This window comes from Mus caroli, chromosome 6 (assembly GCF_900094665.2).
Source record: "Mus caroli chromosome 6, CAROLI_EIJ_v1.1, whole genome shotgun sequence".
NCBI lineage: Eukaryota > Metazoa > Chordata > Mammalia > Rodentia > Muridae > Mus > Mus caroli.
In genome coordinates this window covers 27,037,877-27,061,139 of record NC_034575.1, presented here as the reverse complement: position 1 = coordinate 27,061,139, position 23,263 = coordinate 27,037,877, and the positions used below count along the sequence as shown (strand labels likewise).

The 23,263-nt window shown below is 46.7% G+C and overlaps 1 protein-coding gene across 2 annotated transcripts in view; it reads left to right on the top strand.

Moving 5' to 3' along the window:
* Plxna4 (plexin A4) overlaps window positions 1-23,263 on the top strand; it is a 452,006-nt gene that overhangs the window by 358,888 nt on the left and 69,855 nt on the right. For both annotated transcript variants that reach the window (XM_021164546.2, XM_029478188.1), the window contains 6 exons: window positions 54-207; window positions 1,449-1,548; window positions 3,219-3,333; window positions 13,295-13,495; window positions 21,750-21,846; window positions 22,218-22,408. In XM_021164546.2, coding sequence (XP_021020205.1) covers window positions 54-207; window positions 1,449-1,548; window positions 3,219-3,333; window positions 13,295-13,495; window positions 21,750-21,846; window positions 22,218-22,408 — 858 coding nt within the window. The remainder of the gene's footprint in view (window positions 1-53; window positions 208-1,448; window positions 1,549-3,218; window positions 3,334-13,294; window positions 13,496-21,749; window positions 21,847-22,217; window positions 22,409-23,263) is intronic.

The following is a 23,263-nucleotide window of genomic DNA, read 5'->3' as shown; positions in this document are numbered from 1 at the left end:
TTGCCCCCCACCGCCCCCTTCTCTTTTCCCCTGCCTGGCTCTGTGGTTCACAGCTGGTCCTAGAGACATACAATGTCCCGGAGCTGTCAGCAGGTGTCAACTGTACCTTTGAAGATCTGTCAGAGATGGATGGGCTGGTAATAGGCAATCAGATCCAGTGCTACTCCCCTGCAGCCAAGGAAGTGCCCCGGATCATCACAGAAAATGGTGAGCAAGTGGTCCCAGGAGGCAAAGTTGGGTGGCAGACTTTTCATTGTGCCTGGGTAGCAGAACTCATGACAGATGTGGGGTATTGATGGAGCCTAAGGGCAGGAATAAGTCAGAATGGGGACTGGGCAGATGGCTAAAAGAGATAGAGGTGAGATTTTTCTCCTTTGCCCTTGGAAATGAACTGGTACAGCCCTTCTGTCTCAGTCCCAGCTTAGCAAACAAACTTCTACCTCATCCTACATGAGGAGGAGCTACAGAGAAGGTAGGTAGAGGCAAGTCTAGAACAGTAGTGGTGTGTGTAGGTGGTGGTCTGCTCATTTAGCTAGGCTGGAGGAAGAGTAGAAGAGGGAAGCTAGCCTGCAGCAAGGATATGATGGGGCAGGTCCAATGGTGCCATGATGATTTCTTCACACTCACATGGCTGGGTCTCTGACTGTAGAACACCTTCTCCCCACCCTCCCACACATAGCTGCCTGTTGCTTACAACCAACTATCCTGGGAAGGGTGTGAGTGGACACAGGCTAGACACACGTAATGGACAGGCTGGCTGGGTAGAGTGATTTCATGTTGTCTGTCCCATGTGGGTTTGTCACATTTATTCAGAGCTGGTTGATTAATGAGACTCTTGGGAAAGGCCGAGAACAAGGCTGGAAGCCGGGTCTAGGGTCAGAGCTGTGAATTAAACATGGGCTCCAATGGCTCCTTGGAGCCAGCTGAGGAATCTAGTATCTCTTGCTCCATGGAGCCGAGTTCCACAGAGGAGGTAGTATTGGGACCAGGTCTCTCTGCTCAGAGATGAAGTGAGCTTGTATGGGCACACATTTATACATATAGGCAATGCCACTCATGAACACTGGCAATGGTTTTCCCGAGGGACTACATTTTAGTCTTCCCTGGCTACTTATCATTCTGATTCCATGAGACTTTCAGGCACAGCTCATGAGGACATTTGACTCTGTGTGTGTGTGTGTGTGTGTGTGTGTGTGTGTGTGTGTGTGTGTGTGTGACTGGGGGGTGTCTAGTAGCATAACAGAGAAGGGAGAGTAAACCCAATTTGTTTTGCTTGTGTGTATATGTGTGTGAGGGATCCATCCTGGAACTGAATCTTGAGAGGCCTATGAAAGCTGACAGCATCCCAGAGGAAGTGGCTCTCTTCCCCAGAGTACATTACTGCTAATGGGACTTTGGCTTGGGTTTTGAACCTCCCCTGGCCCCCATTGGTGGGCTCTGCCTTATAGGGGATCATCATGTTGTCCAGCTGCAACTCAAGTCAAAGGAGACTGGGATGACCTTCGCCAGCACCAGCTTTGTCTTCTACAACTGCAGTGTCCACAATTCGTAAGTGTCCCAGCGTTACTAAGCTTCCTGCCCCTAGGGTCAAAGTTCATGCAAAGCTCAGAAGACCTCATTATGATTTCAAGGAATCACTGTATGGAGGCTTGCAAAGAGGCGTCCTTAACACTAGAAGATGGGCCTCTCTCCTGTACCTATAGTGTGAATGGAAAGAGACAAACTGGAGAGCATATGGCATGAGCCCTGCCAATCCCTACCCTAGGCATCTTCTCTAGCATAAATCTTCTACCCTGATTCCCTTCCCATTGTCTACTAGAGATGACGAAGGGAAGAAGTTCACACCTACACAGAGGAGAAACCAGAGATAGGAGGAGAGCCTTTACATGTATTCAGGAGAGGTCAGAAGGTCTAACAAGTCAACTCAATGCCAAGCCACCCTGTAGGCTGGGTCAGGACTTAGGTTGATAGGTGCAAAAGGAAGGTGAAAAGGCAGAGTGGCTGAGGCCCTGCGATAAAAACATGGGAGGCTGGTTCTAACTTTGTTTGACTTTGGCATCTCCTCCCTCTAAATAGTAATACTAATCATGGACAGAAAATTAGCTAGGGTTGCAGAGAAGAATGTTTGAAACACACATGGCCTGACCCCCAACATTTCTGCATGTTTTAACATGCTGTTCTGCATTCCTCTCGTCATAGGTAGGCATCTAACATGTCACTTGGGGGCTCTAAGTGGATAAAACAAATTAGGGCCTATGAAGGCTATCTATGAGACTAGAAGTTAGCTCAGTTTGGGACCTCGGGAAGGAAGCCTGACTCCTGCTCAGCCAGAGCCCAGCTGCTTCAATATCAGGGTTGTCTTCACACTCCTTGCCATGGAGTTGCCAGTAATGTCAACTCTTAATGGCATTCTGTCCATAGTTTTACTCATCAGATGGAGGGTTCACAAATTCATAAGACCACAGCATTCAGACCCTGCACTCTGCTGGAACCAATACCTGCCCAATTTCTTGGTCAAGGATTGCAGCCTAGTGGCCTCATGGAAGAACTTGATGGTTAATATTGAGATAGAACACCAAGAGCCTAGGGGAATCCCAGCACTGAGGTTTATAAAACAAGGGGCCCAGAGGGGCCAATGCTCCTTTGGTCAAAGGTTGGTCAAGTAGAGAAAATAGAAAGGCCTTACAGACGGTGGAACAGCCTGCGAGGATCAGTTCTGCCTGTACAGCAAGGCTTTTGAGCTTGTAACAACAGGAAACCATGTTGGGTTTTTGAACAATGGAAAATTCTTACAAAATTGCCTGTCTCCTGGAGGTTAGGAGTGGGGTTGGCAACAGTGCTGGGCCACATAGTATAAAGAATGCAGCTTCAGTAGCTTCTGCTGTTACCAGAACATTGGTGTTACTTATGTAGCAGTGAGACAATTTGAGTGAAAACCTGGTTTTGGCTGTCTTAGTTACTATAGACTCTGCTCCTTGTTGATCTCCTATTTAGCAAAGGACCATATCAACAATGGGGGGAGAGGGAGGCTCACAGGGTTCCAGCTCTGACTGAGGAGTTCATCCCATGAGGTCTTGAGAAGGATGGGTTTGTGTGAGACTTTCATTTGTTCATCATTCAAGGGTCGTCTCTCTCAATAGCAAAATGTTCTGCTAGATTCTAAAGACAGCGTTGCTGGGGCTGAGTTTCTAAGATGTGTGCTTCTTCTCTGTGCTCAGATGCCTGTCCTGTGTGGAGAGCCCATACCGTTGCCACTGGTGTAAATACCGGCATGTTTGTACTCACGACCCCAACACATGCTCCTTCCAGGAAGGCCGAGTGAAGCTACCTGAGGTAGGTTCCAGCCGTGGTGTGGTGAGAGACACTGCTTGTAAGCACAAAACACACGTGCAACCCATCTATTGAGAGGAAAAACCAAGAGAAGCTCCTAGAAGTCTATTCCTCTCTCCCTAACCTTGGTTCTTCAGGGGTGGTGCATAAAAGCAATGGACAAGCTCAGCCCTGCACAGGTGTCATGGTTCTGGCTCAGCCCAGAAGGTTTGGATGCAAATATAGGGTATGAATATCGTCTGTAGTTCTTGCCTTATTCCAAGGGAATAGGAAGGACATGAGTCAGACAGTTAGAGGGCCCACCTTGGCATGAAAAGCTGGCACCAGGCTGGCAGTCTTATCTATGTGGCTGGGTCTTGACCTTGGGGACAGGAACAGAAGGGCAGATCAATTCCCTTGGAGGAAAGTGTCAAGGCTCCTGGAAAAACCCATCTGAAATCTGCCTGGAACATGACAGAAGTCAGAGAAAACGGCTTTCAGGGTCTCTTCCTGATCACAACATAGTGAGCCTGACCAAAGTTTTGGGAGCAGAAAGGCCATGGCTGGTAGGAAAATGGGAACAATGGACTTCATGGACTGCAAGTGCTTCTTGCAAGAGGTCTTCTTCTTCTTCTTCTTCTTCTTCTTCTTCTTCTTCTTCTTCTTCTTCTTCTTCTTCTTCTTCTTCTTCTTCTTCTTCTTCTTCTTCTTCTTCTTCTTCTTCTTCTTCTTCTTCTTCTTCTTCTTCTTCTTCTTCTTCTTCTTCTTCTTCTTCTTCTTCTTCTTCTTCTCACTTGTCCCCTTCCTGTTTCTTTTGTGACGAGGTTGTCCTAGATGCTTCGAAAGGAAGATTAAAAAAGCCGAAGAAAGCAAAGTAAGAGCTGCCAAGCATCCCAGAAGATGTGACAGCATCTTCTTAGGAGATGCACTAAATGGGAACTAAGTAAATAAAAGTTTCTGAACTATTGACTGAGTCCCTGAGAGGAGGGTATTGTTTTCAGAACTCAAAACAGAATCCTGACTTACTAGTGGAAATGTAGCCTTTAAAAAAAAATACCATTCGCTTTTTGTTTCAGGACATAAGCTATAGCAGAAATAAAGGATACAAAGGGAATGTATGCAACAGAAAGAGGGTCTTCTATTCCCGGGCTATCATCTAATTGTCTGCTATTGTGGTAACCATTGCAAATGCCTGTGAGAAATCAATTGAAAAAGAGGAAAGACTGGGGCAGAAGGATTTTAAAAGCCAAAGGATTGGGGAGTTTTATATAAGACTGTCTCTTAGTAAAGTCCAAAGCATTACCCATAAAGTCTCACCAACACGACTACCTAAACAGCTAGATTATAAACATGCCAATGCAAATGGGGGTAAGTCTATGAGAGAGTCCTCAGCCCCACACAAAAAACTACAGGTAACTAAGGGATGCTGAGAGTGTGAGGAGTATACATAAAGTGGTTTGCCAACAGCAAAAGGTCAACCCTGAAAGCATATGTGTGAGTAGTATATTCAGACTGACTAGGTCAGAAATACACACACACACACACACACACACACACACACACACACACACACACACAGGGTGACTCCTCTTGGAGCCTCCTGCAAGGCTCTGGCCACAGTAAACCTTCTGGAGCTCCTCGATTCCCTTTCTTCTCTACCCTGAGAGGCAGACAGGGTCCTTTTGTTTAGCCAAGAGTGAGGCTGCCAGGTGGCTTTTCATCTGCTGCACCATCTTGCACCCCCAAGTATGCTTTCATCTCGCCTCGCGCTGGTTTCGCTGCCTATCTCCAGGGGTGTGGAGTTACTTTTCTTCCCCTGAACAAAGAGCACGTTCAGGTGAGTTTATTGGTCTGGAATGGAGAACTGGTGGAGCATTGTAGTTGTGCTATGAACAGCAAGTATTCAGGCATAATTACAATTATTAGAAATAGAATGTCCAGCAACATATGTCGTTTATAGTAACTATATCCCAGTTACAAGGGGTGGTTTTGTTTCAACTAATGATGGCATTGTGATAGCAACTTAGACCCTTAGATCAGTTGCCAGAGCCTGGCCAGCAAATAGAAAGGGAGATGAGAGGAGCGATGAGGTAAGGAGAAAGCACACCAGGGTGGCAGCGTCTCCCTGCTTGCTCTCAGTTCTCTTCTCCCAGGAACTTCTAAGGCTTCCTGCTGTCTCCTGGCATGGCCTATGGCCATTTACAGAGCCGCAGGAGCCTCTGTCCTTGTGTGCCCTTAGAGTTGCTGTTTCCTCTATAGCCTCACCTGAACAGAGCCATCTGGCCCACACACTAGGTACTGATGGTTAAGATGAACTGCTATAGAAAGCTAATCCATTGGCAAAGAGGTGGTCCTCAATGGGAGGTTGTCCTGTTATTTCTCATCAGCGCTGAAAAATGTGAGTGATCCGTTACTGAAGCTGTGTTCTCTGGGTACCAATCTAGAAGATCTACACATGGGTGGGGTGGGTCCCAGGTGAACCAGCTCAGAAAGGAGGTGCCACATACTACTTTTCCTCTTCAAGTTTAACCAGTGTGCTTCCTTCAGAGAACAACTGTAAGATCAGAGGAGATGAAATACACTCTGTTTGATCTGCTGTGTTGTACTTGAAAGGTTCTCCCAATGTCCACTATCACCCCAATAGCTCTGAGGTGTCCTACACTAGGACAGGTATGACAAACTCTGAGACCATAGAGGTCAAGTTCATGCTAGAACTACAGAACCAGAAAGGAGGAGTCTCAGACTGCTATTTATTCTTGATGTTGAATGAAACACACTCTTAGAAATAACAGCCAAAGGCCTTTTTTATCCTGGGCCTGACTTTGGAGAGAAATTACACTATCCCCCATTGTCAGTAATTCTGCTTTAATTCCATCAGACAGCCATTCCTGGGACCCACCTCTGCCATGCCTTTCACCTCCCTTGAGAAAACAAAGCCAAACCCAGCTCAAAAACTTGTTTCCAACCCATGCACATACACACCACCACCCCCCCTTTCAGGTATTCAATTACTGGGCTGCCATTTCTCCAGACAACTGCACTTTCCATCAATCTCACCTGCCCCTCCCCCTTGGGGTTATGGGTATTTCCTTTCTGTATTATTAGTTCGCTCTCTCCATAAACCAGCCCATCGTAGATCATGCTAATGGCATTATAAACTTGGGGAACAGCAAGAAAATATATGGTGCATTACATCTTTGTATTGAGCATCAGGGGTCTGAGAGGGTGAGTATAAATTTGGGGAGTTGTTAGGGCTACTAGGGCTGGCTCCTGTTTGGAATTGATTGGGGGAGCTTACGTGGTATTGGGGGAGGAGAAGTAACCTACAAATCATGTTTTCCTTAGCCATTCCAGATCTGATGTCCCCAAGAGCTTTGCATTCTCCCAATATCACTGTAACAACCAGGAGAAACAGAGCTCTCATCTCACAAATACACCAGGGGCTGTAAATCCACAAGCCTGTCCCCAGCCCCAGGCAGCCCCAGCCCCGAAGGCAGTGTTCTCTTTCCCAGCCCAGGAGCATTCTTTATGTCCTTGTTCAATTATTTAAATATGCTGTGAAGCCTCTACGTAAAAGAGCTATTGGCAAACTGGACATAGTGGATGTAATAGCAGCTCTCTGGCTTTCATACATTCGCTTTGCTCTCCTGCACTCAGCACTCCTAGCCTCATGTTGTGCCTTTAAGTGGAGCCCAAAATATACAAGGGACCAACTGTTGACCGGGAGTCATCTGGATCCATCTTCAGAATTCCAAGTTACTAAATATTTGCTTGTGCCTCCAGCCACTGCCCCTCCATCCCCTTGGTCTATTCTTACAACTGTAGAATGTAGCCACAGGGTGAGACAGCCTTCAAGGGAAACTGCTTCTTATTGCATGCATTCAAGGCTCCACATAATCTTGTCAAACACAGGTGTTTTCCATTCTGCAAGAGTTGGCCCTTTCAAATGACAGTTCAGTGAAATACCTGCTTTGAAAAGAGAAGGGCAGTATGTTTTGGAGGGAATCAGTATGGGGTTAGATAATCATCTGTGGCTGAAAATAGGACGAGCAGAAGAAAATATTGACTCACCGTTTGTGAGTCCTGAGGTTACTGCATATTTGAATCGTCTTCATTGAAATATCAGGATGATGATATGAGTTGTGTTATAAAACAAGATCACACACGGGAAAGAATGTGCGATGGGGGTAGGGACTAAATCCCTGTACCAAGTTAACTACATCAACTAGAATTATAACAGTAGCACAGAATACCTACCATATCCAGTGTCTACTGCTCGGAGATACTGGGCTGAAAATACCAATGATTAAAATAATAAAATACTTCTCTGCTGATAAATAGCTCTACCCCCTTGTCGAGCTCACTCACCCCTGCTGTTTACCATTAATCCAGTTGATTGGTAGTTTAAATCCCACATTTTTAACTAACTGAGCAGATACTGATTTCATTTTGCTTTTCATTTTTTAAATTAGCATGTAAAGAAATCTATTTGATCATCCTGTTCCTGTGTGTGTGTGTGTGTTATTTGTTTTTGATTGTTTTTGAGGAGATATTGTTATTCCTACTATAGAGATGGAAAAGTTGAGCTTCCTAATACTTTGCTGTTGAATCTCAGATCATCTATGGAGCTAATACTGGAGCAAAGCAGAAGGAAGACAAGCCATTCTTCACATGTTACATCCATGACATCACGTGTGTCATGGCTCCTTACTAAGCTGTTCTCTAATCTTCTCCAGACAGCAGCCAGGAAGCCTACAATTTGCTTCAATTCTGATGCTATCTCCCTGGAGTTAGTGTCAGGTGCCACAGGTTAAAAGGCTCAGTGCCACAAGCTCACCCTCCAATTAGAATGCCCGTCAGGTCCCAACTAGGCTCACTTGTGTTTCTCATCAACTGACTACTCCACAAGTCTCTTCAAGTTTGATGCTTTGCTGTAATGGGTCACAACTCTCAGAGAAACATTTATTTGCATTCCTTGGCTTATTAGAAAAGATGCTGCAAAGGATTCAGAGGAACAGCAAGTGAAAACTGTCAAAAACAAGATCTGTGGGGAGGGGCCTAGGGCTCCCATTCCTGCTGCATGTGAATGTTATCCCTGGACATCCATCCAACTAGGAAGTTCCTGGCTCTTTCATGTAAGGTTGTTAGTGTTTTTAAGGTTTATTTTTATTTTTAGTGTGTGCGTGGATATAGATATACCAGAGGAGGCTGGAAGAGGGTATCAGATCTCTTGGCGCTGGAGATACATATGGTTATGAGCTGCCTGGTGTGGGTGCTAGGGACCAAGTTCCAGATGCTCTGTAAGAGCAGCCTGGGCTTCTAACCAATAAGCATCTCCTGAGCTTCTCATGTGGAGTTTCTATGGCTGTTCCTTTATGTAGACGCGATTGATTAACTCCTCTTGAAGTTCAACCAGCGGACTTACTCCAGAGAACAGTTGTAAGATCAGAGGAGGTGAAATGTATTCTATTTGATCTGCAATGCTGTTCTTAAAAGGTTCTTCCAACATCCACTACCACACTGGCCACTGGTAGTGAACTTAACCTTTAGTTCCTCTCTCTTCTGCAGTATCTGGGAAGATGCTCTCATCCCACAGGTAGCTAGCAAATAGACCCATTCTCAGATGAGCTTTTTCACTGGCATAAACTCAAGTATGGCTAAAAGGAGCTTATTGAAAACAACAGGAAGTTCTCATCCCCAGAATCATTCAGGAAATTCCAAGGGTTCTAGAAGCAGCATGCCAAGAACCAGAGGAAAAGTCCAAATGATACATTTCATATTATGTCCTAATCTCCAGAACCATAAAAAATATCCAGTCCAGACCACATCTTCATTTTATGGGGGAAGGGAGGGTGTGGTGAGCATACCCAATGCCATTGGTTGACTAGTGAGTCTCAGAGTGTGTGGCAATGTAGCAGCAGCAGAATGTTACTTATGACAAATAGATAGACCCAGGGGACCAGATAGATGCAGTGGGCTACACTAATGGAACCACTAGGACTCCTTGTGTGAGTACTACATGGTTCCCAGAGACCCATCTCCTTGGAGCCTTGGGACCTCCTTTAAGAGGAAAACAAGACTGTGGTGGATCTTCACCACAGCCCCACCTACTGCTCTGAGGCTTGGCTATTCCTTTGTGTTTTAGGTTTGTTGGTTGGTTGGTTTGTTTTAATGGTGGTGAAATACACAAATAAAAGCAATTCCATTCTATGGCCAGCTAATGACTGGCTCAGCTTCAGACTCATCCCGTGGGCGAGTACCAATCCCCAACCCTATTAATGATACTCTCTTATGCTTGCAGTCAGCAGCCTAGTATAACTGACCTCTGAGAGGCCCCACCCAGCATCTGACTGAACCCACAGCCTAACATTAGCCAGAGGTCAGGGAGTTTTGTAGAAGAGCTGGGGAAAGGACTGAGAGACCAGGAGTGGAGGATAGGGATTCCACAAGAAGACCAACAGAGTCAACTGACCTGGACCCTTGGGGGCTCCCAGAGACCGAACCATCAACCAAAGAGCATACACGTGGGCTGGATCTAACCTCCCTCTTGTGCATATGTAGCAGATGTACAGCTTGGTATTCATGTGGGTTCTCCAACAACTGAAGTAGGGGCTGTCACTGACTGAGTTGCCTGCCTGTGAATCCTGTTTGCCTAACTGGGCTGCCTTGACTGGCCTCAGTGGGAGAGGATATGCCTAATCCTGTATTGACTTGAGATGTCAGAGTGGGTTGGTACCTGGGGGGAGGTCTTCCCCTTCTCAGAGAAGGCAAGGAGGCAGGGGCTCTGTGTGTGTGGAGACTTGGGGAGGGCTGCAATTTGGATATAAAGTGAAATAAATAAATAAATAAATAAATAAATAAATAAATAAATAGGGTCAATGCCATTCTAACTCAACATTACAGGGTTCTGCCTACCAGAACAGAACCATCTCAGGACTCTCAATAGGAGAGGCCAGACAGAAGGCATGCCTCCATTCTTGGCTCTCCTATGCTTGGGGCACTCGAAGGCATTGAAATGAGTCAGGTCCAGTGAGAGAGACATGAAGTCTAGAAGGCTGGAATACTCTGATGGGAAGTGGTATAATTCTGGTAAAGGTAGAGAGGCAGGAGTGGGCTAAAAGTGTCCTATAAGTCAGAGGAAGAATTTAGAAAAGAAGGAGGACAGAGCTGCAACCTGAGCTGAGAGAGGCAAGGAAAGAAGGAACCCTTGCTGGATGCTGGCTTTCTCTGAGCCGTACCCATGGTAACTCATGCGGATCTCCAGGACATACATTTGGAGGAAGAATTGTCATCCCAGAGTTAGGTCAGCCAATGACAAGAGCGCTCTTAATGAGTGAGCAGGAGGAAACACGGACTCACCAACTCAATTCTATGACCTCTCAGCATCTCTCTCTAGCCACAGAACCCCAAATATTGATGACCAGGGGGTCAGACTCCCGAAGCCCCTGGGCTGACAAATAGGTTTTTGGTTTAGTTTTTTTTTTTTTTTTTTTTTTTTTTTTTTTTTTTTTTTTTTTTTTTTTTTTTTTTTTTTTGGAGGACTGTGGCAACTGACATTTCCCATGAGTCTATAGGTGGCTTTGCACCTGGCATCTTAGCAGACAGCAGGTCAGTCTGGGATGATAGGTGGGAGGAAGGGCAGGGTGGTGGAGATGGCCTCTTCATGCCTTGTTGCCTAGGGGAAAATTGCCATTTTACATTTCAATTAAGCAGGGGCACAGGGGTCAAACATCAGCACTACTTAGAGGAAGATGTGTCCAGCCCATCCCTGGGCCTCTCCAATTATTATTAATGAACTTCCTCTCAGAACTGCCAACCTTTTTATATGCAAACTAGGCCTTTATGGGGCCACTGCTAATCAGGACTCATTAGAGCACTCCTAACAAGCTTCAGTGAGAATCTTACAGGGACAAATCTTACAGCTTTGGCTCTTGCCATCTTCTGGACAGAGCAGGGCTCCAGCTCTGCTCAGATGGATGTCACTGCTCCATCTGGCTGAGAGATTCCATTGAGAGGGGGTTTTCCTCACCAGGACCTGTTCTTTCACAAAAGGGAGGAAGGATACCCATCTGCCAACATTGAGTACTTTTTTTCCTCGCCCTGAATCAGTTTCTCCTTTAGGAAGGGGTCTGTCAGATTGTTCAGAGGAGTATGGAATTCCAGGCTCATGGGTAGCAACACTTGGTTAGGGGTGTGGAGGTGAGAGGTATCAGTGTACCTGGCTCTCTCACCAAGTGTGAGCACAATCCCAGATCTCTGCAAGGATGACTGTCCAGACTTAGGAGCAGATAGGTCTACACTCCCCCAAGGACTGGCACATGACTTCCAGTTCTTCATAGAACTGCTATCCATAGTCTTTCAGGCCCATGTACCTCCCATTCAGCCTAAGCATGAATCTCTCCAAGGAACCATTCCTCTTGCTTATCTATACCACATTCACATCTTGTCAGAGCATGTAGGACTAGATAGATAGATTCAGTTGGTGGGCAGAAATTGAGCCTCTGAGACTCACTATGCGAATGCCTCATAGTTCCTAGATACCCACCTCTTCAAAACCTTAGGACTTCCTGTAAGGGGAAGATCAAGGCTATGGTATGTCCTCACCCTTAGACTCTTAATTCCCTGAGACTTTGCCACTTCTCTGTTTTAAGTTTTCTGGTTGGTTGGCTTTAACAGCAGTGCAACACACAAATGAAAAGACTATTCTAGCCTATTTCAAGGGTCCAGATAAGTACAATCACACTGTATATCCAACCCCACAGTCCCCAACTGAGGCTCTCCCAGTAGAGCAACATTTCATTTCCCCTTATTTTAGATATCATCATTCTCCTTTCTGTCTTGAAATATGACTACTTTCTCTAGCTGTCCTGTGCACATGATGTCATGCAGAATTTGTCATTGTGGGGCTAGCTTATTTCACTTAGCTTAATGTCTTCAGTGTTTAGCAATGCTGTTATGTGGGTCAGAATTTTCACCCCATTTAAGGATGGATACTTTGCCATTGTGTGGGTATGATATGCATAATTAGATATAGATATTGATGATAGAGATAGACATAGGGATAGATAGATAGACAGATAGATAGATAGATAGATAGATAGATAGATAGATAGATAGATAATAGATAGATAAATAATTTCATCCATCTACAGACACTTAGGATGCTTCTGCCTCTCAGCTATTGTCACTGATGCCACTGTGAATGTGGCATACAAGAGTCTGTCAAGTTTCTGTCCTTAGCTATTTGGGGGACTTCTGCAGAATGGGATATCACTGTGTGCTGTTCCCCATTCTTCTCAGGGTCCAGTGACTCATTTCATCCATGGCAAAGGTCCTCTGTGGTCCCAGGGCTAACAGTGCAGTTGCAGGCATCAAAGAGGAACACTGTGTATCTGCCCTGAGGGGCATTTCTTCCCTTTCAATCATCCTCAACATTTACTCAGAAGCTTCTAGACTGAAAAATCCACTGAATACCACTTCAGAATATTTCCAAATGCTTCACTCAACCCACATACTAGAGGCCCTCTCTGTTTCCCCAGCTGTGGTCCAGATTTGAGTTCTATGGACAGAGCTGAGGCCCAGGCTGTTGCTTCCATGTGGATCTCCCCCTATGGCCAATCTGTCCTCACTTCTGGCTGCCTGGAACTTGGCAGGCAAAGATGCCATCAGTCCCTAGAGGAGCAGGATGCCCAAACAGCAGGGTCAGTCTCTGCCAAGGAAGGAAAGGAATTGGGAGGGGACCACAAGCCTGTTAGAGCATCTTGGGTGGTATAAACTGGCACTAAAATTAACCTGAAGAGGACAAGGATAAAAGTGACACTAAGACTTGAGATTTCTCATCCCTACTCCTTCCCTCATATGGGCATGTGGTCATCTGGGGAACTGGCTATAACAAAACAAAGATCAACATCAGTGTAATGTTTGCAGAGGTCACTGTCCTTTTGGTGTCCCACATGCCAAGCTGAACCATGCCTTCTGTCCCCAGGACTGCCCCCAGCTGCTGCGAGTGGACAAGATCCTCGTTCCAGTAGAGGTGATCAAGCCCATCACTCTGAAGGCTAAGAACCTCCCACAGCCTCAATCGGGACAGAGAGGCTACGAGTGCATCTTGAACATCCAGGGCATCGAGCAGAGGGTACCTGCTCTGCGCTTCAACAGCTCCAGTGTGCAGTGTCAGAACACCTCCGTGAGTCACCCTCCTGGCCCTGTTACTATAGCTCAATGAGCCCCATCAGCTCAGCTCTGCTGGGCTTGTTATACCATAGATCACTGGGATCCCTACCCACTGGAATTCTTTTCCTAATCCTACTCTTTGCTGTCCAATCCAGTCCCTGAACCTATGGTTTAATGGCTACCAAAAAATCTACTAGCTGTGAACTCTGATTGTAGCCATTGTGTGATCAGGGTCACCTGCCCAAGACATACTTTTGGACCAGTGTAGGGTTCTGGAGCCCTGTCTGTGGGCAGATGTAATGCTCTAGAAGGGAGACTTAGGCCCTTCCTTCTCACCTAGCCTGACTTAAGTGTTACATTCAAGTCTGAAAAGCCCACCACTGCCGTTAATCCTACACAAAAGCTGTGTCTTAGCAAAGAATGCCTGGGGACAGATCAAGTAACAGCATCAACCTCCATTGTTGCAGTGGGATTGGCTTGGATCAGATGGCCCCTGCCCAGTGTTTATAAGCTCCATAGTTAAAGTTGAGTTCTGCCAGTGGGAGTCTGCAGCCCCCAGCTGCCAACAGCTGCCCACTGAATCCTTAGGGAACTGTGTCCCTGACTATGTGCCCTTTTCCACACAGATTATTCCTTTCCTTCCCACTTTGCCTTCAAGCCCTGGTTCTGCTCCCCTTCACTCATCCGGGCTCCCTTCTCTCCCCTTAGATGCCTAAGATCAGCTGATGTCAGGTTAAGGACTTAGGGACCTATGATGTTTTCCAGCAATGAAAACCCATATGGTTCTTCACTGCACAACAGAGAAGCAGAAGTCAGGTGTAGTGCCTGTGCCTATAACCCCAGCATTTGAGAGATTGTTGCAGGATGATGACCACATGTCTGAGCCTAATGTGGGCTACAGAAACTCTGTCTCAAAAATAAAAATAAAACATAAAAAGAAAAAGAAAAAACTGAGAGAGAAAGAAGAGGAGGAGAGGAAGGGAAAGAATATAAAGGCCCAGGTTGGGGTGCAGATCCAGGTTTGGGGAGCTGAGATTGATGCAATTTGGGCACCCTCTTTAATGTTAAAATGTAAAAAGTATAAAATTTGATTTGTGGGCAAGTCTTAGCAGGGCACCTGAGAGCAAATCAAAACCCTAAAGCTGAGGCTCTGTTTGCTGCCAGGCAACCAGCCCCTGCCCAAAGGAGATTGACTTAACTCAAGGTCACACTGGCGAGAAGAGGCTTGCTGGCTTTAGAGTTCTCTTCTGTGTGTCATGCTGTCTCCCAACCACACATCTAGTTGCTATTGAGTAGGTAAACACAGTGGCTTTACTTGAGAGTGTAACTTGAGGCCCAACCGCAAAGGAATACCCTGATTTTCCTTTAGGAAGTAGTCTGGGAATAAATGGGGCTCAGAAAAACACAAATGCCTACTCTGTGTCACTCAGCAATGCAGGGACTGATCTGTTTCCACAGCTTCTTGGGGTTGAGGGGGAAACCTCTCCTGTTTCTATGATCAGCCAGACTAGTTTCCAGATATGTGCAGTGTTCTAACCCTGCAAGTACAGGGGACACTAGCTATGTCATCAAATATCTTGAGCTCAAGCAAATCAGCCCCAATAGTTTGGCTCAAGTAATTCTCCCCCAAACAAGAAGAGAGGGGAAAGCTGGGATTCCCCACTGGACTTCACAGATACAGTGAGATTTCAGGTTATAGAGAAGACAGGCTGTCTTCTTAGGTGAAGCTGCCCCAGCGTGTGGGAAAATGTCTGGAGTGAGGAGTTTGTGACCTTGGTCACAGAGAGAGGGTCACAAATGTCATATGATGCCCCTGGGACCACATGCATAGCCTAACCTGCTTTTATAAATCCCCAATCATACCTTCCTCTGTGCCCTGGAAATTAACTGACCTTCCAAAAAGCTGGTTTAGACCAGTGGCTTGCTCTCTTCAGTGCTGGACCAAAAGCAGGCTGGATTACCATGTCCATGGAAGGTCTTATCGCTGTGTCCTTCACAACCATCGACCAAGGGTCACTTGCCCAATGAGCTCTTTGTAGTCACAGGAGAGTCTCTGAATATGAGGTTGATACTAGGAGTGCCTAAGAAAAGGGTACAAAGGAGTAGGCCAGTATTGTCCCCTCCCTTTTCCATGATGTCCCATGAGCACTTGGTGTTATCACCCAGTCAGCATGAATGGATATACTACAGGACATTATGGGTGTCTGTCTTCTCTGTCTGATTCTATTGTCCAGGGTTTAAGGACTCAAAGGTGACACACTCTCCCACAGGGACCCTTTCATCTAGAAACCCAGTGCTCCAGACCCTGTGCTTATGTGTGCTTCTGGTGCAGGCCCAGGCCTCTATGAGCTCTCAGCCCCAGATGCTTCCAGATCTACTTCTGGGAAATGTGGACTCTTGTGGCTGGCTGTATACGGAAGCCAAGGCTCTGACCAACCACCAAGAACAGCATTGGGCCCTTTGGGGGGCTTCAGAGACTCCACTGCTCTGTTCTTAGCCAGGTCTAGTTTCAGCCAGCTCTGGGGCATCAGGGCTCTCATACAACCTCAGCCACCTCTGCCCACATGACCTTTTTTACTTTAACAACCCTAGCGAGAAGTCTCGGGCACTGAGACAGTAGGAGTGGTAACTTCAAAACAGATTCCAAGAGGAATCTCCTGTCCCTACTAGATCCCTTGGAATCCTACAGTTCAGGAAGGCTCAGCCCTGACTTTCCCCAGGAGCATCTTTGGGAGGCTGGGGGTATGGGGAGATCTGGTAGATCCCAGGAGTTCATCCTAGCCAGGATGCCATGTAGCTTCATTAATCTGGCACATTAAGGCAGATGGAGGCACTTTCAGACCCACTGTTTGGGGACAGGCCTGGGGCCAGTGGCTATAGCTCCTGGGGACAGTGGGAGGAGCAGAGGGATGGTTGCAGGCAGCCACGGAGGAGCCGCTGTAGGGATGCGTGGCCTACTTTAGACCAAGCTCCAGGAAAATGTCAAGTGATGCTAATAATAGAGCCTGCCACCTCCTCTCAGGCTGGCGGTCACGAGCATGAGTGGGCTGCAAAGGGCACCAGCCCACCGCAGTGCTGGTCAAAGAGGGAAGGAGGCCATGAAGCCAGCCAGAGCCCTGGAAATAGACACAGTGCCCCAACCAGCTCCTGCTGTATTCTAGTGCTTTGGGGGCTTGCTTATTCAAACAGCAGAAGTCCCTAGCAGAATCTCTCAGCACTTGGGACAAGACAGTTCTGTTCAGAGACAAGAATAACTCCACCTAGAGGTCTTCCCTGCCTTACAAGGAGAGAAATCTGGGGGCCATACAGCCCTAAGGGGATGAAGAAGTCATCACCAAAGAGATGGAGGTACACCAGCCTTGATTGAGACACTTAACCTCCTGGCCTTCAGGAGCCTGCAACCTCTCTTGCTTCGTCAACTTTTCTTGCTTCGTGCATTCTGTGTCCTGTGCAGCCCGAACTTTGTACAGATGAACTGTCTGCTGATTGCAGAGAGCTATATAAATGCTAAGTGGAGCAGAGTGAGGGAGGTCAGAGGGATAGTCCAAGCTGCCCAGCCTGGGGACACACGGAGAGTTCCTACTGTGCCCTATCTGTCCCATATAGATGCAGGTCACCTAGACAGGGCAGATCTGCAGAACACAGAGAATTCCCCAGAGACTCAGAACTGGTGGGGGCACCTGGGGTTAATGATGTCTACAGTATTTCCTAGTTGCAACCTCACAAAATAGGAGAGAGAAAGAAAAGGCATTGCCCAGTGTATTTGATCCACGGAGACTTTTGTTTTTCAGTTTTCTTCAAAAGGCAAATGCACACAGACATGTGCACGCAGCAGAACATATAAGCAGTCTCATGTGCACACAGCTCCATATGTACCAAGTGTCTGGCACAGAAACACTCAGTTCGTGGCTGCTATTATTATTCCCCATAAACATAAACACAGGCAGCACAAATAGAGTTTCACAGAGCGTCCCCAGGTGTATACACTCAGATCAAAACACACAGCATTATTCAGGGCTTTGAGCAGGTGACAGACGCTATGCTTCGAGCTCTGTATGTATTATCTCCAGGCCACATGGCAATCATTCAAGGTGTGTGATGTTTCTTAATTCCAACTTTCCAAATGAGGGACCCAAACTTTGGTCATTTACTTGTGTTCCTCTCTCTCTCTCTCTCTCTCTCTCTCTCTCTCTCTCTCCTTCTTTCCCTTCCCCCTATGTGTGTATGTATATGTGAGATATACATACATACATACACACATACATACTCATACATATTAACATGTAATCATGTTTGCACACACAGACAATCTCATACATGCATAGTAAGAATTTCTTGTATATTCCTTCCTGGGTCATTTCAGAATCATCCTGAGGGGAGCCTGAAGACTTCACTGATATCTGGCTAAATCCATTCCAGTTAACACCTGCTGTTCCCACATTAGGTCCTGGCTAGAGTTGACTTGAGAGACACACAGAGGCTTCAAGCCTAACTTAGTCATCCCTGTATCCTTCCAAAGCTCAAGTCTGTGGATGTCCAGTGCTGCTAGATGTCCTGGCTCAGGTAGACCAGATGACTCTACCTAAGGCCTCCAGTGGGGAGCCTGAGTCTTTAATCATCTCACCACACTGGGGATTATAGGTCTGCAAAGAAGCAGAAGGGATGGGATGGGGAAGAGGAGACTGGAAGAGAGGTCAGCAAGCACCCCACTGCTTTCTCTCACAAAAGGGGGGTTATCTCCTCCTCCCTCCTCTGGGCAGCCCCTGACTCCATACCTCTGGTAGGTTTATTATTTTATTGGTCAACAGCAGAACCACAGTGGGGAAAACTCTATAAAAAAAAAAGTCCCCATTTCCATACAATAGAATTGTCCACTTCTGAGCTAGGGCCCTGGGATTTGCACCTCACACCTCATTCTAATGAGAAACCCTTAGTTTGCTCCACATGGCTAGAGTGACACAACTTGGGGTGATCCAATGTTGTGTGACAAAACTTATTTTCTGGGGAGATACAACATACATGTCTCCTCACTCCAGATAGGGAACCCATGACAGACGAATGTACGGATACCCCCAGAGTCCAGCTTAGAGAAACAATAAGTTTTATTGGGATTACTTACAGGAGTCTGGGTGAGGGATTGCTCACAGGGACAGAAATGACTCAAAGACAGCTGCATCACCAAGCCTACTCCAGCATGTGTGACTTCTCCAAAAGCTGCGAACCTGGAGCACACTGCACAGCTTGGAGTCAGCTCAGCAGGTTGGAGAGTGTCTTTTCCATTTGCACGAGGTTGGCTTAAACCTCTCCCAGGCAGCTCTGCTGGTTTCTGCTTCTTCCAGGAGGCTGGCTGGGTCTGAGAGTCTTTGCAGCCTGACTTGTCTGAGAGTCTTCTTTGTAACTTTACTGCTTACTCTGCAAGGGAGGGCCCAATGAATATAGTCAGTTTTAGGGACTTCCTGATGATTAAGTTGACTTCTCCCACCTACAGTTTTACTTTTCACAGTTACCCATGATCAACCACACTCAAAAACTATTAAGTAGAATATAACAGAAGTAAATTTTTGATAGAACTCCTCACCCTTTTCCCATTGTATCCATCCCATATATAGTAGCTGCCTATTAGGTACTTAGCTGACAACTTATTTATCATGTTGTTTTTCATTTTTAGGTTTTTTTGAGACAGGTTCTCATTATGTATCCTTGGCTGGCTTAAAACTCACTATGTAGACCAGGCTGTCCTGGTACTCACAGAGATTGTCCTGCCTCTGGTTAGATTCAGGGTGTAGGCCACCAAGTAGGCTCTTGGTTGTCATGTTGACTGATAGAAAATTATCAGCTTGCTAGAGAGGAGGGAAGAGGGGAACACGCACATACATTTGCAATATGTTGTAATTATTCTTTTTTTAGTTATTGTTGTTAATCTTGACAATTGTGCCTGAATTCTACATCTTTGGTTTGTATGTGCAAAATAGAAAGAACAGAGTTAGATCCTAGCTGTGGTTTCAGACATCTACTGAGGGCTCCTGCGTATATTTCTCATATTTGGGGGATGCAGCTGTACTGAGTCACAGCCTCTGCTGTCATCTCTTCGGGGCAAGGAGCCTTTGCCTTCTTCTCTGTACCCAGCAGGTGTCGGTCACAGATCTGCTGAGTGAGAATATAAACAATGTGCTGGGATCCTCACCAGACACTGCTGGCCTGGTGAGATCTCTCCCCAGAGATTCTCACCAGGCCAGCAATGTCTATCATCTGTGGCTCATTGGAAGTCCTGTGGCTACCTTAGAGAAGGGACAGATTCTACCATCTCACTTACACACACACACACACACACACACACACACACACACACACACACACACACCAGTCTAAGTCCTCCAAAATTCAGCTCCAGGCTGAAAGAGCACATTGGATTTGCCAGTATGAATTCTAACCAAGCCCAGTGGATGAATCTTTTCAACAAAATGCCAGTTCTCAGCCAGTCCTGAACAGAAAACTTGTAACAATTCAATACCTGCATCCTACCCGCTGTGACAGGGAAGTCTGCTGGTATAGTAAGAAAAGTGGCAGGCAGTGGTTATCAGTGCTACCCACAGCAAGCTAAGCTCCCACTGTCTCTGCCTCTCTCTTCACTGACCAGTAATTGCAGTTGAAAGCAGAGCAGGGGCTGCCACACATGGAGCCTTCTTGCTACACCCAGCATCCACAAGTCAGCATCCTCTCCCACCATCCAGCCCCATCTCACTCAGGACCCACCCTTGTTCAGAGCACCCTTGAAGAGAGCAGGCAGTAGATCCGAATGATAAGCTTGATGTGAGGGTATCCTCCATCATTTCAGGGTAACAGGGTAACAGTGTGGTGGGAAGCTGGACTTGAGTGCATTTAAAATCTTTCTCAGATTCCTAGGCCTTTTCTGCTGGCAGCAGGGACAGGGTGGGAGCATAGGGCACCCTTCCCTTCCCTAAAGCTTCTATGGGATCTGTTTCTCTCTTGTTATTCCTCCCCTTTGAGCATCACTCCTTCTTACTCATTGCTACTCACTCCCTCTGCCTGTGCTCAGTGCTCTCTCATTCTAGGTTCCTGGAAAAGAGACAACCTGCACTGAACGTTTTCTGATAGTAATAGTAAGAGTTAGTTCCCTGTAGAGTTGCAACCAGACAGAGCCCATTGATCAGAGTTCTCTGGGCAGTCAAGACAGAACAGGGCTCTTTCCTGAACTAAATTCCTGCCCCCTCCTTGAGACTCATGGTATTAGAAGTTTATCCAAGCTATTTCTGTGTTTCCCCTTTGAGAATTCCATACGTGTACAATACAATATGATCATATCACCACTCCCAGTTTTCCCCTCCTACTCTCCCAGGAACACACACACACACATACACACACACACACACACACACACACACACACACACATCCCAAACTCATAAATTAATTTTCTTCTCCTCTTCCTCTTCCTCCTATTTTTCTTCTTTTCTTAATAACCTAATAAGTTCTTTTACTGCTATCCATATATGCATGAGTACAGAGCTATCTGCTGGGATAGCTGCTTGGGCAACTTACCAGTGGCCGTATCCCCAAAGAAAATCATCCCCTGCTACCAGCTTTTAACTGCTAGTTCCTCCTCAGTTGGTGGGGCCTTATGAGTTCCTCATCCACCCATACTACAAATAGACTGGCTGATCTTGTGCATGTCTTGTGCAGGTAGCCACAGCTGCTATGAGTTCATGAGTGTGGTACCCAAATCTTGTTCAGAAGACAGCATTTCACCACACACCTCTCCGTCCTTTGGCTCTTATATTCTTTCTATGTTCTCTTATGTTCCCTGGCCTTGGTAGGGTTCCCCTGGACATGAGAGTTGATAATCATGTTCCATTTGGGCCAAAACACTCATTATCACTTATTTTCAGTGCATTGACCAGTTATGAGTCTCCACATGACTGTTGTGGTCTGTTTCTTGAACCAGTTCCCACGCATGTACTATTACACAGATCTGTTCCTGTGCAGATATACTGTTGCACAGATAGACTGCTGCACAGATGTGTTATCAGCAAGGTATTCTATAGAGTCCCAGCCCCACTTTCTACATTATCATCTCTGCCCCTCCATCTGACCATACATATGTGTATGTATGTTCATAAATATACACACATACACAGCCTTGGCTAGCCCTTAACCCTGTGTGCTCTTGGCTAAGTACTCAGGTCTCCATAGAAATCTCTGTAACAGCTTTTTCTTTGCTCTTCCCTGACCCCCTCTATCTGGCTGCAGTATTCCTATGAAGGAATGGAGATCAACAACCTGCCAGTGGAGTTGACAGTCGTGTGGAATGGACACTTCAACATTGACAACCCAGCTCAGAATAAAGGTGTGAAGAGGCCAGGGCTGGTGGAGAAGACAGGGCAGGGTGGGAGCGAGATAAGGGAGGGAAGGAGAGGGCGGAGCAACACTGCATTCCTAGGAAGATGCCATCTCTGTCATCTTGTCTCTACCTCCCAGCAGCTGTCAATCTCCCTTGGGCTTTGAGCCTTTCCTTCACAGACCTCGCTCCGTCCCATCCACTTTTGCCCGTCACTTCTTGACCCTAGGCTCTGTCCTGGGATGGCTCCCAGGAGTGGGGAAGAGTGGGTGGAGCTTGCTGGGAAGGATGGCTGAGACCAAATGGAGATTCACAGTTTCCTGGTGGCCACTCTCAGCCCCTTCCCATCCCAAAACACCTCTTGTCCTTGTCTTCCAAAGTTTACCTCTACAAGTGTGGGGCCATGCGCGAGAGCTGTGGGCTGTGCCTCAAAGCTGACCCGGATTTCGAGTGTGGCTGGTGTCAGAGCCCAGGCCAGTGTACCCTGCGACAGCACTGCCCTGCCCATGAGAGCCGGTGGTTGGAACTGTCAGGGGCCAACAGCAAGTGCACCAACCCTCGTATCACAGAGGTAAGCTGCTGTCTCACCTGTAGCCCACTTCAGGCTGCAGAGCTACTTTATTATCTTGCCAGAGCATAGGCCTCTCAAGATAGGGCCTAGCTATGCTGTTGGTCACCCACATCAATCATCAGGTAGACTTAGATGCTCTGCCTAGCCAGCCATAGCCTCGGTCTCCTCCACAGCTTCTTCTGGAAGCTTAGGCTTGATTCAGAGACCTTTCCTTCACCCATGAAGTTTGGAGACAGAAAGGGGCCCCACTCTCTGTTAGAGTCTTAGTCTTCCCTCCTTCCTTCCATCTCCCTTCCTCCTGGCCAGACATTTCAGTGGCAAGACTGTGAAACTTTATCAGCAGTAGCATCACTAAACATTGAACACATTTGGTCCAGGGGGCAGAGCCTAGCTCTGGGCAGCAGCAGAAAACCACAGCAGAGAGACACCAGTACTTGCCCCCAATAAGACCTGAGCTGTAGAAGTATATCTGAATGAAGTTTATGAGTCTAACTTCAGAGCAGAAAAGAGCAGGGCAGAGCACAACACACAGGTAGTGGGGACAAAGGAGGGTCTGTGTGGGACTTCATCAGCATGCCTTACCTGTGCAGGAGTCTGCTGTGTCACAGAGAGTTCCAGGAACTGGCTTGAAGGCATGGTGCTTCCTTTGTAGCGCACTTTGGAAACTCATCAGCCTCCCTTACCTCCTTCTTACTCATCGCCATTCTGGTTAAAATCACTACCAAGAGTGTCTAAACAAGGGAGCTGCTGCCCCTGGGCTTTATATAGACATTTCTGTCTCCTGATCCCATTCCACACTTTTGACAGTGACTCCACCTAAGGTATTTTCCACCAGGCTGGAGATCTTGGAGATCT